The sequence below is a fragment of the Oxyura jamaicensis genome, chromosome 3, assembly GCF_011077185.1.
Source record: "Oxyura jamaicensis isolate SHBP4307 breed ruddy duck chromosome 3, BPBGC_Ojam_1.0, whole genome shotgun sequence".
NCBI classification, from domain to species: Eukaryota; Metazoa; Chordata; class Aves; order Anseriformes; family Anatidae; genus Oxyura; species Oxyura jamaicensis.
In genome coordinates this window covers 38274563-38290914 of record NC_048895.1, presented here as the reverse complement: position 1 = coordinate 38290914, position 16352 = coordinate 38274563, and the positions used below count along the sequence as shown (strand labels likewise).

Here is a 16352-nt window from a genome sequence, read left to right as displayed (position 1 = left end):
AGGGTTGGTCTTTTTCTCCCCCAGCCCTCTTCTTTTACGCTAATGACTGGATGCCTCAAGGATTGCTGCACTGAGCAGTATTTCGTAAAAACGATCATTGTTTTTGTTTTGGAGGAAGAAAATAAGAAATGCCTAGTGAAATGTATTCTCTGTATTGCTAGACTTGCAAATACAGTTCAGGTTCAAGCAGGGATTTTAAGAATATGGATGGGGGAAGGAGGTATATTACCTGCATGTTTTTGTCTTACCAAATAACACGTCAAGAGTTCTAGTCAGTTACTTAACTCCAATCTCCATAATTAAGAGCACTTAATTTAGATTTTTTAATTAAAATCATATCACAAAATTATTCTGCATAGCAATATGATAAGTGTAAATTGTAAAATATTTGCCCCGTGCATTTATTTCAGTATTTTACTACTTTTCACGAGCAATATTTTGGGCTTTTTTTTTTTTTTAAGGCTTACTCATATATATCCAGAAAGATATTGCACATAAAAGCATATTTTATCCATATCTAGAATTTTAATTTACTATCAGAAAAAAATCTACATGAAATTCTTTTTTTTTTTTTACTGGAAAATTAATGAAAATATTTGACTGCTTAGGTAGTTTCCCTAAAGATTTGATTCTTTTGTTATTGGAATGAAGTTTAACCAGCAACACTAGAGCACTGCTTGGTTGCCTGAACAAATAACATTTCTTTGATGTCTCTTCTGTCTTTAACCTATCATGTTGACTGATTAATGAATTGCATTTGCTGGTGTTAGAGATCCCCATCCATGTTGCTTACTGTTTGTCTTTTACAGCAATAATGTGAAATTGTTCCATTCTGTACTATTATTCATCAATGAACAGCAGCAATAAATGCTTTGTAAGCATGATCACCTCTTCGACAAAGCATTATTTCAAGTTTTTCTTATTATGTATTCATTCTGGTTTCTGTTGAAAATCAGAGTGGAAGTTACTTGATATGAGAAACTGCAAGTGGATAAAACTAAGCAGTCCCTAACAGTTGAGTGTATCTAACAAAAATATATATATAAAAAAATCTACAAAGTAGAATGGTAAAAAATAACTCTTCTTTCATTGCTTGTAGATAAATACTACAGTCAGTTCATTCTTGGTGTGATTTGTACTATTTGAAAAGTGATAAAACACTATGAAATGTCTCTACTTAAGTTCTGGCTTCTTGTATGCTTATTCTAGTTTGTCTACAGGTTTTCTTTCTGAAGAAAGCAAGCATTGGCAGTGGTTAGTCAAGTGGGTAATAACAGAGGGGTTGATCTAGTGTAAAATTTGATACTGATCAACTGAGTTTACTCATAGATTTCCTTTGTACCATAAACCTTCCCTGGGAAAAGACATTGTCTACATGATATAAAAATAATTGGATATTGTCAATATCGACGTAAAAACAAATGCAAATGTAAAATGATGCTTATCTCACTTATAATAAACCAAGAAGACTCTTCTTCTCCCTCCCCCCCGGCCCTGGTCTGGATGGATTCTGCACTTTCTTACCATTGGAAGGGCCTATTTTTTATTTTTTTTTGTATATTCTGACCATTTCCTTACCTTTATGATACAACCTTTATGACCATAACCTTATATGTTGCAGCACAATTTCCTAAAGTTTTAAGATAGCTATCTTTGACTGAACAAAAGCAACTTTTTAAAAGTCACAATTAAAAAAAAAAGAGGGCACAGGGGTGTTTGTTTTTAGTGCAGGAGGAAAATAAGAGAAACTGGCATCCATTTCAACTCCTAGTTTTGAAATGCCAAAAACAAGCAACAATGTCTACAAGGTCTTCTCAGAACAAACAATTTTTGGTTAGGCCTAAATTCTTTAGTGAAGGAAGAAGAGAAAAACTCTTTTAGAAACTTGAGCTTTAAATCCGATGTTGTGATTTGGCAGCTGTACTTTTGTGCAAGAGCCAAGTTCTTTTCTCTTTCACACCTGTGACCTTGTATGGTACCATTGCAATTTTCCCTACACTTTAACTCAATTTTAGTTTGTTTTATTTTATGTGGTAGAAGTGTAACACAAAAACTCTTTTTCTAATTGTAAAATGAGCACTTGAAAACTAAGCCTTGTTAGTGGGACATCACAGAAACAGAAACTTACAAATTGTTTGACAGTCATCTAAATTCCTTTTTCTCTTATACTATTATCTTAATTCTTTTAAAATTGTTTTTTTGGTCATTTGCAATGAGTGCCTATTCTGAGTATTACATGAATTTAGAAAGAAAGCCCTGATAGCATTTATTTAAAGGTCAGCATACAGATGTCATGAATTGTTAATCATTCCATTGAGGATGACTGGCCTCTGTAATCCTATCTCAGAAGATGAGATTTTGCCAGACTGATCCAATTTCTAGCAGTTTGGTTATATGATAGTTTACATTGAGCATCTAAAGTATACTTACAGTGGAAAATTTTGCCATCAAAAAAACACTACGCCTGTAGCGTTTCATGTTCAGTTGTTCATTTTGGTTTGGTTCACCTCATTTCAACCAACAAACAATCCCTCAACCAAAATAATAAGCCTTTTGGAATGCTGTGTACTTCAACAAGTAGTAACAACCAGACAACATTTTGGCGGCTCTCGGGCACTGAAGACAGATTTATGCTGCGTGATCTATTGATGCACTTTCCAACAATATCACAGGGAAACAATTCTAGCTTTAAAAACCTTAAATTACAGGACACTTTTTGCAATGTCGAATATACTTTCCACTTTGAAAATATGATAACTCTAACTATTGGAGTGTCTCTGTAGAATATTTCTAACTACTACACTTTGACAACCCTTCTCCCTGTGTTTTAGGGGATTTTTTTTCTTACTTTAGCCTTTAACTACAAATTATTATAATTTAAGCTTAAGTTATTAAATTATTACTTAATGCCATTTGGAATGTTCTAATTTGGACACGTAGTAATACTAGAAAAAAGTTAGGTATCCTTAAACATAAATACGTAATGTGTCTCTAAAAAATATGAAATGTTGCCTGGATTGGGGCTTACTTTTCATTATTATACAGTGTCACACCTTAAATTTGTCTTCGAAACATGCATGCTGCTCAAAACTTCCTTAACTGAAAGTTCAGACTGATAGATAATTTGTAGAGATAAGGCAAGGTAAATGTAAGATTTATCTGAAATGGGGAAATGATTCTATAATAAATATATTTTTTTTAAAGCCTTTCTCATTTTTGTATGACATAGCTCTCATCAGGATAGATGCAACTGTAAATGAGACTGGTTAACAACTGTGTTCAGTAGAAATCAGAGAAAAATTGATTTTGGAGGTTATGAGGGAAAATTCCTCATTCTTTGGCCTATTGTTATTATTTTGCTCTGCTTCATTTCACATACTCTTTCTTGAGATCTTCTTTCAGAAGGGCCCAATGATCCTGAGAACACATGCTACTTCTCTTCTGTCCCTTCACTACGTTTCAGGTTACTTTATGAAACGGAATTAGTGGGCAGGCAATGAACAAGTCTTCTAAGATAACTCTTTTCCTACAAAAAGTATTGCTCAAGTGTTACAGCAGGGAAGGGGAAAAAAAGGTACCTACATAGATAAAACAAAGTATTTTCACTGAGGAGAGAAAGGAGTATGAAAGAAGCAAACATTCTGGAAGTGTTCCCTATGAACAGAATGATAATGAAGTCTACTTGTTGCATCTTGCATAGTACGTATTAGTGGTCTCTGTCCTCACAAAAGACAGATATATTGTTTTAAGGAGAACAACTGTTGTCAGTGTAAACTTCCTGCAATGTCATGCCAGCATATCCCAATCTCAGAAAATAAAAAGCTGCAAAAAGTTAGATTTTTTTTTTTTTTAATTTGATCTTTTCACAAGAATCTTTTCACAAAATTATCTCGGTTTGCAATGTGTGGTGCAGCAACTTATATTCTAATTTCAGTCCCAATGTTTAATGTTATAATTAGGATATCTTAAATTAAAACAGGTGAATGTCAGGAAGCATATGTAGGCATATTGTGTTCTCTTGTTAGCATTGAAACAAATAATGCTTTATCAAATATGTACAGAAAGGAAACAAAGTTTTTGTGATGCAAGAAATGATAGAAAGCTGGCAAAAGACCTTACTGCTAGAGTCATACAAACTGCACAAGTGCAGAACATTTTAGTGGGCAGTAAAGGGGAGGCTAACCTTTGTTAAACCTCCCGATAAATCAGGTATACTCTGTCTTTTAAATGTTTTTATGCAGAAGTTTCCAATTTTATTAATGTAGATTTGTCTTAGCTTCTTGAAATTAAAACTTACTCTTCAGTTTAAACATGCTGCAATTTAAGGATTTTGTTTCTTGTATAGAAAGCCTAATGAGCACTAAGACATTTTTTGTCTTCAGGTAGATAAATGAACTAAACTTTTATTGCATGAAGTGATTGACTAAGCGTATCTGATGTTCTATTCTGAAATGAGACCCCAATATAATTTGTGAGATTGTCTGTTCTTCCTCCTGTATGACCCGTATCTGAGCTTTAGGATTGAAACACTGGCTTGTGTTAATGTCAAAATTTCTCAGGCCCTGAAGGAAGGATAAGAATGCAAGTAGAAATAATAGAAACGAGGGAAGAAGCATTCAGAGAGCCTGGAGGATATCATAAAGAAGTCGGACTACTCAGCCACTAGATGGCAGTTAAGTATTTTTGAAAGGACCGTGCAATGCACTAGTAAGTCATGCCCAGTGGGGTCCTTAAGACACTTCGGTGAGAATACTTTTTTTTTTTTTTTTTTTTTTTTTTTTTTCTTGGTCAGAAAAACGTGTCTTTCTGGTAGTTAATAAGTTAGCCTGTAAAGAGTACTTGTAACTTTTGTGCTTAAATCTGACTAAGGTGTATTAGTTGGAGCATCTCCCAAGGCTAATAAAACCGGGTCCTAAAAATAATAACAGAAACCCTGAAATATTGAAAGTTCCAAAAACTCTATGCTGTCATTGTTAAGGTGTTTTGTGTTCTCTTTTTAAGACAGCAAAGCGAGCACACATTATTGATATAATCTACAAGGCTTCTAAAAAATTTTCTATAATGATAACTGAAAAGCTTTACTGTTGAATTACCATCATATAAATAGAGGTCAATTTTATGTTAGATATATGTAATGAATAAAAAAGGTGTTTCTTCAACCATAACCCTGAATCTTTTTCATTTAGTTCTGATGATAGAGAGAAATATAAAACAAATACAAGGCGTGATTTTTGATCAATTAATTGATATGCATAGAATATAGGTAATAGACATCATATTTAAATAAAAATAAATGGAGTCTAATACATTAAACCTGCATGGTGGCAAAAAAAAAAAAAAAAAGAGCCAGTTAATTCTCAGAACAAATATTATTATTTGGTATCCAGACTTCACAATACTTGGATAGGCTTCCTTTGTTTTGCTTGAAGGCAGTGGTTGCTTCTTTAAAAGGAATATTGGTATAATTTTAAGTGAAGCAATAATAGCACGATTTTTACACTCTTTCTTCCTGGTGAGACTAAAAATTGTTTTGTTCTAATTCTTGTTCTTAATGTTCATGTCAAGATCAAGTTTTACTAGTACACTCATTTCAATTTGAAAGGTTCTTTATTCTGTTTTTCCTCTTTGATACATCGTTTACTACCTCAATTACAGCTCTGAAGTAATATAAAGATCATAGAATAATTTGAGGCTGAATAGACATTAGGAGGTCATGTTGTTCAATCCCTTCCCCACCAGCACCCTCCCCCAAGCAAGGCTAGCTTAGATATTTGGTCATGTTTCTCAGGACTTTGCTCGTCTCCAAAGATGGATCTGTGGTATTGCTGATATATACTTCCTGATTTGCCTGGTCAGTGCTAGAATGATAGACTTTCTTTATGATTACCTGTTACATTTCTGATGTGATGATTTATCTTAACATATAAAGCTTTTATCTTCTCATGCTTAAGAACAGTTGAAAATGTGTGGTCTAAAAGCACATATATTTATTTTAAGTTAGTTCTAGAATCATAGATTCCTAGTTCAAATACTGTGTATTTACAGGTTTTGATTAAAATAATTATCAATAAACTCCTGGTCAGCTACAAGTGCTTCATCTGATCTCAAGACTTCTATTTAACATGTATGGTAGAGCAGAATAATTTTTTTTCATAAATAATGAACCTTCTGCATTTTCCAGTTTGACTACGCCTTATACTCAAAACCAGACAGAGTTCTTTGTCTTTTTGAGTACAACTTCTTTGAAAAGTAGCACCAACCTTAATGTTCTGGAAATAATAATGTCTCAAATGTGGGGTTGCAAATTCTATACAATGGAAGTTGGTCAGGATTTACAGACAGTTCTGGATTACAGTTGTCACTGATAAACTCATTTTAATTAATTTCTCCTTGTTTACTTATTTTAACCAGAGAGACCTCATCCAGTTAACACTGGGCTATGATCTAAAGATGAAATTCTTTTACTTCTATCAGCATTAGAGATCAGGTGTTCCTTTACAGTTATATAGAATCTGAGAATTTCCATTGGACCCTATTTTGTATGGAAGAGAGATCAGAAATTTTCTTGAATAAATTAACACTTATTTAGTTTATACATATCCAAATTGATTTTTTTTAAATTACCATACCTGAATGAGAATTCAAGAGTAAAGTTGAGAAGAATATTATTTGTATCTACTCTTTGTATATGAAACAGAACATTTAAATTTTAACTAATTTTTTTAAAAATCAAGTTATTATTTTCTCTAATTTAAGATAGCATAAATAACAGCAGTAAGATCACTTTCTTCTGTTTGTACAAACAAGATTTTTTTTTTTTACTTTTTACAGTTTTTACTTAAACTCTCAAAACATAAAGCTCACCTCTGATCATTTGATTTGTGATTTATTTTATTTAACATTATCCTACCAAAAATGATACATCTTTGCTTTTCAACTTTCAAAGAGTTAGAAAAGCTGACTGGCCTCCAGCCTCTACCTTCAGCACATTTGTGAATACATTTGTGAAGACTGGTTCCATCTAACCACGCTTTTTCTTTAGTGAGTAGTAGGCTCGTATTTCAGGGCCATGAAGACTATTCTTCCACTTCTACGAAGATTTATTCTTACTGTGGGTATTTTTTGCTGGTTATTCCCTGCTGGAAGCCTGAAACAAAAGCAACATGTGAACCTCCCATTTTGTGGTCTGGCTGAACTCTTGGATGAAAAGGTCGTGCACTGTGTAGAAGTTTCAAACTCCAGGCAGTTGTGTATCAGTATATGCCAAAGTTCACCTGGAAAATCGTCTTTTTTTTCTCTCCAATACCACACCATCAGAGGAAGAACTTAAAGACATTGTAAGTCCTCCGAATTTATATTAACATTTGTATTTGGGCAATAAAATCTTTTCTGTTATTTCTAGCATAAAAACTAGTTTAGTTGCTCTAAATAAAGAATACAGAAATAATAGAATGAGGTAGTTTTCACAGTGACAACTTCCCAGAATGCCGGTCCATCTCAATTTGAACTGAAAAATTAAGGAAAAGCCTAGCCTAGAAGAGTTCAAATCCTTTCTGTAGTATGCCAGTGTAGAAATGTTCAGGGTATGCCAGATTTAACTGTGGAGATTGATGGTTTCCTTGGCATCAATACATGGGAAGTCTTTTAAATTTGTTAAAATACTATAGAAAAAAAAAAAAAAACATATGCAAGAGAAGAAAGGAAGTGTTATGCCACATGAAAACAAATCCAGAACGGTTTTATCCTAACTTTTAAAGAAATCCTTGACACTTAAGGTACCTGTTGCTTATTGGATTGCTGTTATAGGTGGCTAGTTTTCAATGATCTCTTCATATGCTGAAAGATCAGAGTGTAACTAATTTTATTATAGCAGTCTGTGATCAATGGCAGAGCACCTAAAGAGGCAGCAGAAAAAAGGCATAATAAGGTTATATCAAAACTAAGAAAGATAAGTCGACCCCCCTCCCCCCCCACCTGCATTATCATTTATGCAGTTATTTTACACTGTAAAAAAAGCTAGATGGACGGGTAAGCCTTTTTGAAGTCTTTCATGTTTATGGCTGTACTGTTTCATGCTTCTCTAATAATGACATCTCAAATATTCTAGAAAAAAAACCTTCAAGTTTTGAGTTTTTTTTCTGTGTGTGTGTTAATGTAGTTTTTGTTTTATTTTCTATTTCATTTTAAATAAAGCAGAACCAAAAGTTCCTGGGCAGTCAGTTGGAAAAATGCTATTTATGCCGACTAAAAATAATATTATGTAAGAAGACAGTAGTTATACTTCACTGCTGTGTAGCTTTTAGGGTAGTCAGTGGTTCTGTGAGATTTTGTCTTGTTTTGTCTTTAGTCTACAAAACCTCTTTTGAGGTTCCTATTGTAGCAGAACTTGGGGATAACCTATGGTCATATTTCACCTCAGTTAAGAGACTTACGACTTTACAGAGAGAAAAATCTGCAGTTTTTCAACCTTTGCTGCATCTTATATTTCTTGACAAAAAAAAACAGGAACTGAAAAGAAATGGAGTCTTATTCTCTGAAGTGTGCTTAGTCTAGGGATAAGACATTCAAATAACTGCTCAGGAACAGAAGCTTTAATAAATTGTCTGAGAAGGAACATGGGAACTTTTCTTCTGGTCACCAGCCTTAGAAGTTGGCATTTGTAATGCATACATCTTTGGTAACATCTTTGCTCCCCACTGATCCTTTTGCTTAATTGAACTGTTTGAATTGCAATAGTTATTGATTTCTGCATGTGTTTTTTTTTTTTTTTAAACACCTGTGATAGGATATGAGAACTTCTCAGCTTGTTAGACATGTCCTGTCTTTTTAGTTTAAGAAGACAAATAGGCCCAATGCCAGCACAGTGTGAACTGGTGTAATCCACTGGTTGCAGTATGTCACTTGTGTCACTGTGTGGGAGATTAGCTGAAATCCACCAATTAAAGATTATCCCTTCTGGAAGGGCAGAGCATTGCATTTGCGTTCCAGGGCTTGCTTGTTCAACACTGCCTTGGAGAGCTGCACATCATGTTGGATTGTGGTTGTAGGAAGAAACATGGAGCATAGCTGAAACTGTTTTGAAAACATAGACTCTTTTGTCCCCATATACACACCTTCAGTATAATAAAAACTTCTTGAGAACAAGCTTTTTTTATATAGTAGTCTAAGGAATAAACTGATATCCAATACTAATTCTGTTCCTTCAGCAGTTTTCCCTGAAGTCATTGGCATGTTTGCCAGCTTTTGACTCAATTTCTACAACTGTAAAACTAAAATGTTGCAATGGGTTTTGAGGATTAAGTGAAATGAGAGAATAAATTAGATGGGTGCTGAGTTGTTTGAATGCAAATCAAGTGACCATCAATATTTCTCATTTGACAAAGCTGTAGCATTGAGAATTCCTGTTTGTGTTATGTCTCCTTTCCTTAAGGTTGGTTTGCAGATGCAAGAAATACCTTTGAAAATGATTTATCTTTAGAGGAAACCTAAGCAAATACCATTTTTTTCTGAGTTACTTTTTACTGTGACACTACTTTGTGCCTTTCTGTGAGCAAATGCACTCAAAAAAAAAATTTAATTTGCATAGAAAGGAGCCTTTTATTAACTGGGTGGTTGGAAGGAGTATCCTTCCATGTGAGTGAGTGTTGCTAGTGCCATGTTCTGACTTACTGGAAGAAACTAAGGGATCTTTGACTTTGCCATCTTAGTCCTGCTTAAGTGGGTGCTGGTATTTCATGTGTATGCTTGCAGTCAGGTAGCAATGCAGTTAATGTATTTTGGGAAACAAACTGTAATGACAAAAACTGGGAAAAAAATAGTATCAACCTATCATCTAAATATGAATTCCAGCCAGAGAGGAAAATTCATGACACTAACTGAAAAATTGCTGAAAATGATCAAATTACTGATGCAACTTCTAATAGTATGAGGCATTAACTTCTAAAACTAAATTATAACATGCCTATTTCTCAAATATTCCAAAATTGCCATTAAGAATTGCCATCCTGTTTATTTTTCCACAGAGGAAAGACACTATGGCTATTCATAAAGTATGTAATTGAATGCAATTTTTATATATTATATATTCAATGTATATATTATCCAATACCAATATATACATATATAGTCTAGGGGTAACTCTCACAGATATATATATATATATATATATATATATATATATATATATATATATATTTTTTTGCCTGGAGATTTAGTCATGGAAGGGTCTGTAGGTTTCAGACACTCATCTAAAAAATCTGACTCACTAGAAGAGGTAGCTGTGATCTGAACTTCTGAAGTTTTGAAGATCCTGGACATGTTCTATCTACATAGATCAGCTTTTATGCTGGATATCTGTTCCACATACGTGAAAAACATGACAAAATTGGAATGAGTTGGATGTAATGTACAGGCTTTTTTTACATGTGCAGATTCAAATATACAACCTTTACACAGTAGAGCAGTATTATCAGATCTCTTGGATACAGTACACAGTCTATCAGTACAACACAAGCATAATCAAGCCAGCAGTCCCCGATGCATCCAACTCATTGAACATGGAATGTGTACAACTTGTTTGAGAAATGCTGAGCACCATGTTATAGCCATGCACCTGTGGATATTTATATTTTTTCCCTGCTCACGACTTTCACACAAGTCACCTGGATAAAGCAAGGCTTAAGCTTCCACCTTTCTTTCTTTCTTTACAGAAAGAAGACTGTTCCACAGTACCTGGGTCCTGGGTAAGAACTCTAGGCAAGACAGAGTTCCCACATATTTCTTTTAAACCCCGTAGGTTTCTGCAGTGGAATTGTCCTTTGGATTAAAAGTGAACCTTCTTTTCATGATGTGCATTTTTTTCATTCAATATTCTGGTTCTTAGCAACAGCTTGTATATTGAAAATTAAGTCCTCCCTTGCTTGTTCTTCTAAGAGAACTGTCTAATTTTCATTTCTGATCACCCTTTTTTTTTCTTTTAAATTTCCTTTCTTGTTGAGGATAGTGGAAACTTGCAATGGCTTATGTTTGTTTGATACAATCATTTCTGAGGGTTTAAAAAAAAAATCTTTGGAGAAAGATTTTAAACTTGCTGGAGGAAAGGCAGAAATCTAATGAATCTAATCTGAGGGCATCTTAAAAGGCAAAGTGTAAAATACCTGTTTCCACCAAAAATAGTTACTGAAGCAAATAAATACAGATATTGTTTTTGAACCAAGTGAATTTTGGTTCAATGCAGTATGCAGTTCTTTCTGAATAAGTTTCTCAGCATTCATAGCGAAGTCTTGTGTTTATAACATGCTGTCTCTGTGAAAACCTGGATGTATTGGTGACTCTTATGTAACAACATAACAATAAATTCACCAAGTTGTTTGAAATACCATGTCACAAGGACAGTGGAAAAATAGTGTTTTAAAGCATGGAGTCAAAAGATACTTCTAGTTCATCAAGACTTTTTTTATTGTCTTCAATTCCTTAATCATATCACTTCATAGCCTTTTTTTTTAACTTTAAAAAAATCCTCTTTTCTCAAAAGAAGTTTGGTCTACAAGAGCACATTGTCTTGTAAAACATTAAATCCTAGATTTTTCCTGTAGTTCAGGTAGCATTTCAGAATTCAAGGATTACCTTTTGTTCTGTGGAAAAAATGAATCCAATCTCCTGAATAAATGATTTAAAAAAAAAAAAAAAAAAAAAACTGAACTCTTCTGAGATCAGCCATCATTAAGGTAACTCTTCAGAACCATATATTATTGTCTAATCCTGTTGGCTTTGCTTTGTTTACAGCAGAAAGTAATTCTCTACTTCAGATAAATTGGGAAGCTGTATCTGTCACAAAACTGTTGGTAGATTGTTCTTTCAGTTTAAAATGGGAGCTTGAGAGTTACAGTCTGGGGAAAGTAGAGTTCTCAAACAACTGAAAACTACCATTTAGCCTTAGTAATCCTAGAAACAAATTTCCTTTGATAATGTTGCCTGTTGAAGAACCAATAGGTCTTACTACTGTATTTGCAGGTGACTGGTGAGGGGGATAATAGAAGGTGAAACAAAGGATAGTAGTATATTTGCTTTTTCCTTCATAATGAATTTCTTCAACAAAAGTGTTGCTTTCACAAAATAGTGAGCTATTAGCATAAGCTGAGTGCACCATAAGCACTCTGTAATGGAAATGTCTTTTTCAGCCTTTTTTCCTTGTTAAAATATTGTTTGCTAAAGTCTGCTGTGTTCATTCCTTCTCTATTCATCAAAAGCCTTTTTGGACGTTCTTCTCTGGTTTACATTTCTATTCAAAATTTGGTAGGGAGAACTAGTTGTAATCTATAACTTTCAGTGCAAACTATGATTCCAGAAGGTTCAGTAACATAGGGGACAGTAAGCTTTGATAAAGTGGCTTCAGAATCACACAGTAATTGGTTTAGTCTAGTAGATACTTCTTTGAAAAAAACTTTTGGGATTGCCTGAAGACAGCTGGAAAACTAAGATAAACATGAAATTGAAATTTTATCTTTAAAAACCAATTCTGTGCAGAAACTGTTTTTCAAGTATTAATGAACATATATTTTATTAATAGTCCCCAGCTGGAAGTTACAATTTCATTTACCAGACAGAAAATTGACTTTAAAATGTTTCATGTGTCAAAGGATAAGATGAAAAACATCTTCCTGAATCAAATCAAGGCAATTAGTATACCAGGTATTGTATGTTTATTTGTAGGCTTCTTTACAAGACCTGTGAAATCTGAATATTGGAAAGATTCCCCATAAAGTAAGCCTACAGTCTCATCCATGAAGTTTGGTTTTGTAAAAGGAAGAAAAAAAAGCACTAAACTGTTTTGACATAAAAATTTGGGAATCCCATTGCATGAAAAACTTAATCTAAATGCTTGAACTGATGATGATGGTGACCTGTGCTCCAAATTAAAAAAAAAAAAAAAAAAAAAAAAAAAAGGAAAGAAAAAGAACAGTAAAAAGTAAATGGGTGTAACTAGAAAAAAAAAAATCTTTATTAGAAGACTTTGCATTGTAATGCCACTTCTACTATATATCCTGACCAACTTTCCTAAATAAGCACTAATGGCAATTTCTGGTCTAATAGCTTCTTTTGCTACCTTTTTGATAAAGCACATACTGATTGAATTTATTTATTTATTTTTTTAACTGATATTTATTTAAAATGTAAGAATTACTGTGCTGTTTAAGGCTCATGCTTCCTCTACTCAGCCTACAGTAGGCGGGATCAGATATTTCAGAGAAAGATATGAAAAATATGGAAGCTGTCAATTACAGAATAACCATTCCAGACATAAAGCTTTTCTGATGTTACTCGTTCAGTTTGTCACTTGGCAGAGAAGTTTCAGATTTTAAGTGGGAGGAAAGTTCTCACCTAATTTTGTCTTACTTCTTTCCTTCCTAAGCATCTAGCTGGGGAAAAGCATTATTACCCTGTTCTGAGATTAGCTGCTTTCAAGAGGTTCTGCATGCCTAATCTATATTTTATCATTAATGTATATATATTGAAATCTAGCAGTCAGTTGTATGTTGATTCTGTTATACACAGTACATGCCTTTGAAGAAACACTTCTATTTTCAGTTAACTGAATTTAAGTATTGCAGTGCCCTTCCCACCATCATAGCTGTGTATCCACATGTACCCACACTCTTACAGTACTAATATTCAATGTTGGATTGTTTTTTCAGTCATGGTATGTGGGGAGAGGGATTGCTCCGGATTTTTGTTTTTGATAAGTGTAATCACAGTTCAAAACATTCTTGATGATGATGGTAGTTCCATGATGAAGCAAGTCATTTTCCTAAAATGTTTTCATCTGCTGTAAGATGGATCTAGCCAAAATATCTGTTTTTAAAGGCTTGTCGTAACTGGCTTCTTTCTGAAGCTCTGGAATACCAATATTCTTGATGTAAATTTTATTTTTTATATAGTGACAAATGTGATCTGGTTTGTGTTTATTGCATGTTTATTTTCTCTTAAAGGATGATTTTGAGGTGAAATCGGAGGAGCGTGCCAATGTCATCCAACAGCTTGAGCAAACTATTGAGGATCTGAGGACCAAAATTGCAGAACTAGAGAAACAGTTCCCTGCTACAGAAGTACGGACTGCTGGAAGGGAGCAGGAAAATGAGCATACACACACTGCCTGCAGGGAACTCAGTATTGTGAATCTTCAAACAAACGGAGAGGAGTATGTGCCCAGAACAGTGTCACAGGCAAGATCTGTACAAACATCACCAACAGAAGATTATTTAACACAAAGAATGCCTTCAGCCAATGAACTACCACAGCCCCCCTCACCACTGCACTTGGAAAGGGGCAAAAGTGCAGGGCCAACGGAGAACTTGCCAGCTCTAGAATTACAGCCCACGTTTTGTTCTGAAATCTCCTTAATTCTGTCTCCGAAGCTAATCTCAGTGCCACTGGATGGAAGCCAATCAGTACAGACTACGTCACAGTCACCTCTTCCAGGACCCAAAGTTAATTTGTCCCTTGTATTTGAAGGAGAGACTGAATTTTCATCTCCTCATCAACCTCTAAGTACTGGAAATGTGACTTGTGGTGAACATCCCCTTTCTTTGCCCCCAGAGCCCACATGTAGCATTCCTCAATCACTATCAGGCACTGAACTTGCTGCTCCTGTAACTGGAGTGCATGGCCCTTCCATCACTGCTCCCATGCCTGTGGCAGGAGTACCACCCCCACCACCTCTGCCTGGCTCAGGACTTCCTCCATCTCTTACTGGCCCAGCATTGTCACACCTGGACCACTCTTTGTCAGGCATCATGATACCACCCCCACAGCTGCTGCCTCCTCCTCCTCCACCTCTGCCAAGTGGGGAGATAGCAGTGTGTCCTCCAGCTCCCCCTCTTCCATGTACTGGAGTCCCACCACCACCACCTCTGCTGGGAGCAGGAGTCCCTCTCCCTCCGCCCAGTTGGGGTATCCTTCCTCCTCCACCACCACCTTTACCTGGGACTGCTATTCCTCCCCCACCACCTCCTCTGCCTGGCCTGGGAATGTCAACGCTACCCACAGTGCCACCTCTGCCTGGAGCAGGAGTTCCACTGCTTCCCCCACCTCTACCCAGAGGGGACATCCCAGCCCCTCCTCCTCTGCCACCACCTCTGCCTGGTGCAGGTGCCCCTCCACCACCCCCTCCACCACCTCTGCCTGGTGCGGGTGCCCCTCCACCACCCCCTCCACCACCTCTGCCTGGTGTAGGTGCCCCTCCACCACCTCTGCCTGGTGCGGGTGCCCCTCCACCACCCCCTCCACCACCTCTGCCTGGTGCGGGTGCCCTTCCACCACCCCCTCCACCACCTCTGCCTGGTGCCCTTCCACCACCCCCTCCTCCACCTCTGCCTGGTGCAGGTATTGCCCCTCCGCCACCTCCTCCACCTCTGCCTGGTGCAGGTATTGCCCCTCCACCACCTCCTCCACCTCTGCCTGGTGCAGGTGTTCCTCCACCACCACCACCTTTACCTGGTTTGGGGATGCCACCTCTAGCCCCACCGCCTTTGCCTGGAGAAGCACCACCACTTCCACCACCAGTCCAAGGCAGTGCCTATCCATCAGTTCCACAGGTCGGTGGATTTCTTCCTCCTCCTTTACCATCTGGTTTATTTGCAATGGGGATGAATCAGGAGAAGGGGAGCAGAAAACATGTGATAGAACCTTCTCGACCAATGAAGCCTCTTTACTGGACAAGAATTCAGCTCCACAGTAAAAGGTAAAATATATAGTTGTAGAGAGGGTGTTCTTTTCACTTTAAGACTGTCCTGGTGGTGTCATACGTTACAAGCAAAAGGATTTATTTACCTCTCTGCAGGCCTTTGGGAGCCTCAGGGCAAGCAGAATGTTATTTGTAGTTGGGTATTTAAACAGGGTACCCATTCTATTTATAAGTGCAGAAATTCTGAGTAACATTATTTACACATGAAAGCTCTTTGAAGGCAGTTTTCAGCTATCCTTTGTAGTTACATACCACGTGTTAATCAGAAATCTGAAGGTGGTTGTATGCCACTAAGTTTCCATGAATTATTTTCTAAAGAGTTGTACCTGTGCATCCCTCAACTTTCAAGACCGATTTGGTCTCTCTCTTGAGCAAGAGAGAACAAGTTTTGGTAGTGTCTTTCCTCCAAACGAATGTAAACTGAACGGGTTTTATCCTTTTGTTTCCTTTGTATGGTGACCTAGAAACCCTTCTTTTTCCACATTGTATATTTATCAGACAGATTCAAACTGCAGGTTTTTGTTTTGTTTTGTTTTCCGCATGGCAGCATAAAGCTGCTTTTGTAGCTATTTTGGTTGATATAACACTGTAATACGTAGGTTTGGTTGTT

The 16352-nt window shown here is 36.1% G+C and overlaps 1 protein-coding gene across 6 annotated transcripts in view; it reads left to right on the top strand.

Moving 5' to 3' along the window:
• FMN2 (formin 2) overlaps window positions 1-16352 on the top strand; it is a 159382-nt gene that overhangs the window by 41280 nt on the left and 101750 nt on the right. For 3 of the 6 annotated variants that reach the window (XM_035322374.1, XM_035322373.1, XM_035322372.1), the window contains 2 exons: window positions 10710-10742; window positions 13989-15739. In XM_035322374.1, coding sequence (XP_035178265.1) covers window positions 10710-10742; window positions 13989-15739 — 1784 coding nt within the window. The remainder of the gene's footprint in view (window positions 1-10709; window positions 10743-13988; window positions 15740-16352) is intronic. The other 3 variants (XM_035322377.1, XM_035322376.1, XM_035322375.1) reach the window with 1 other exon arrangement.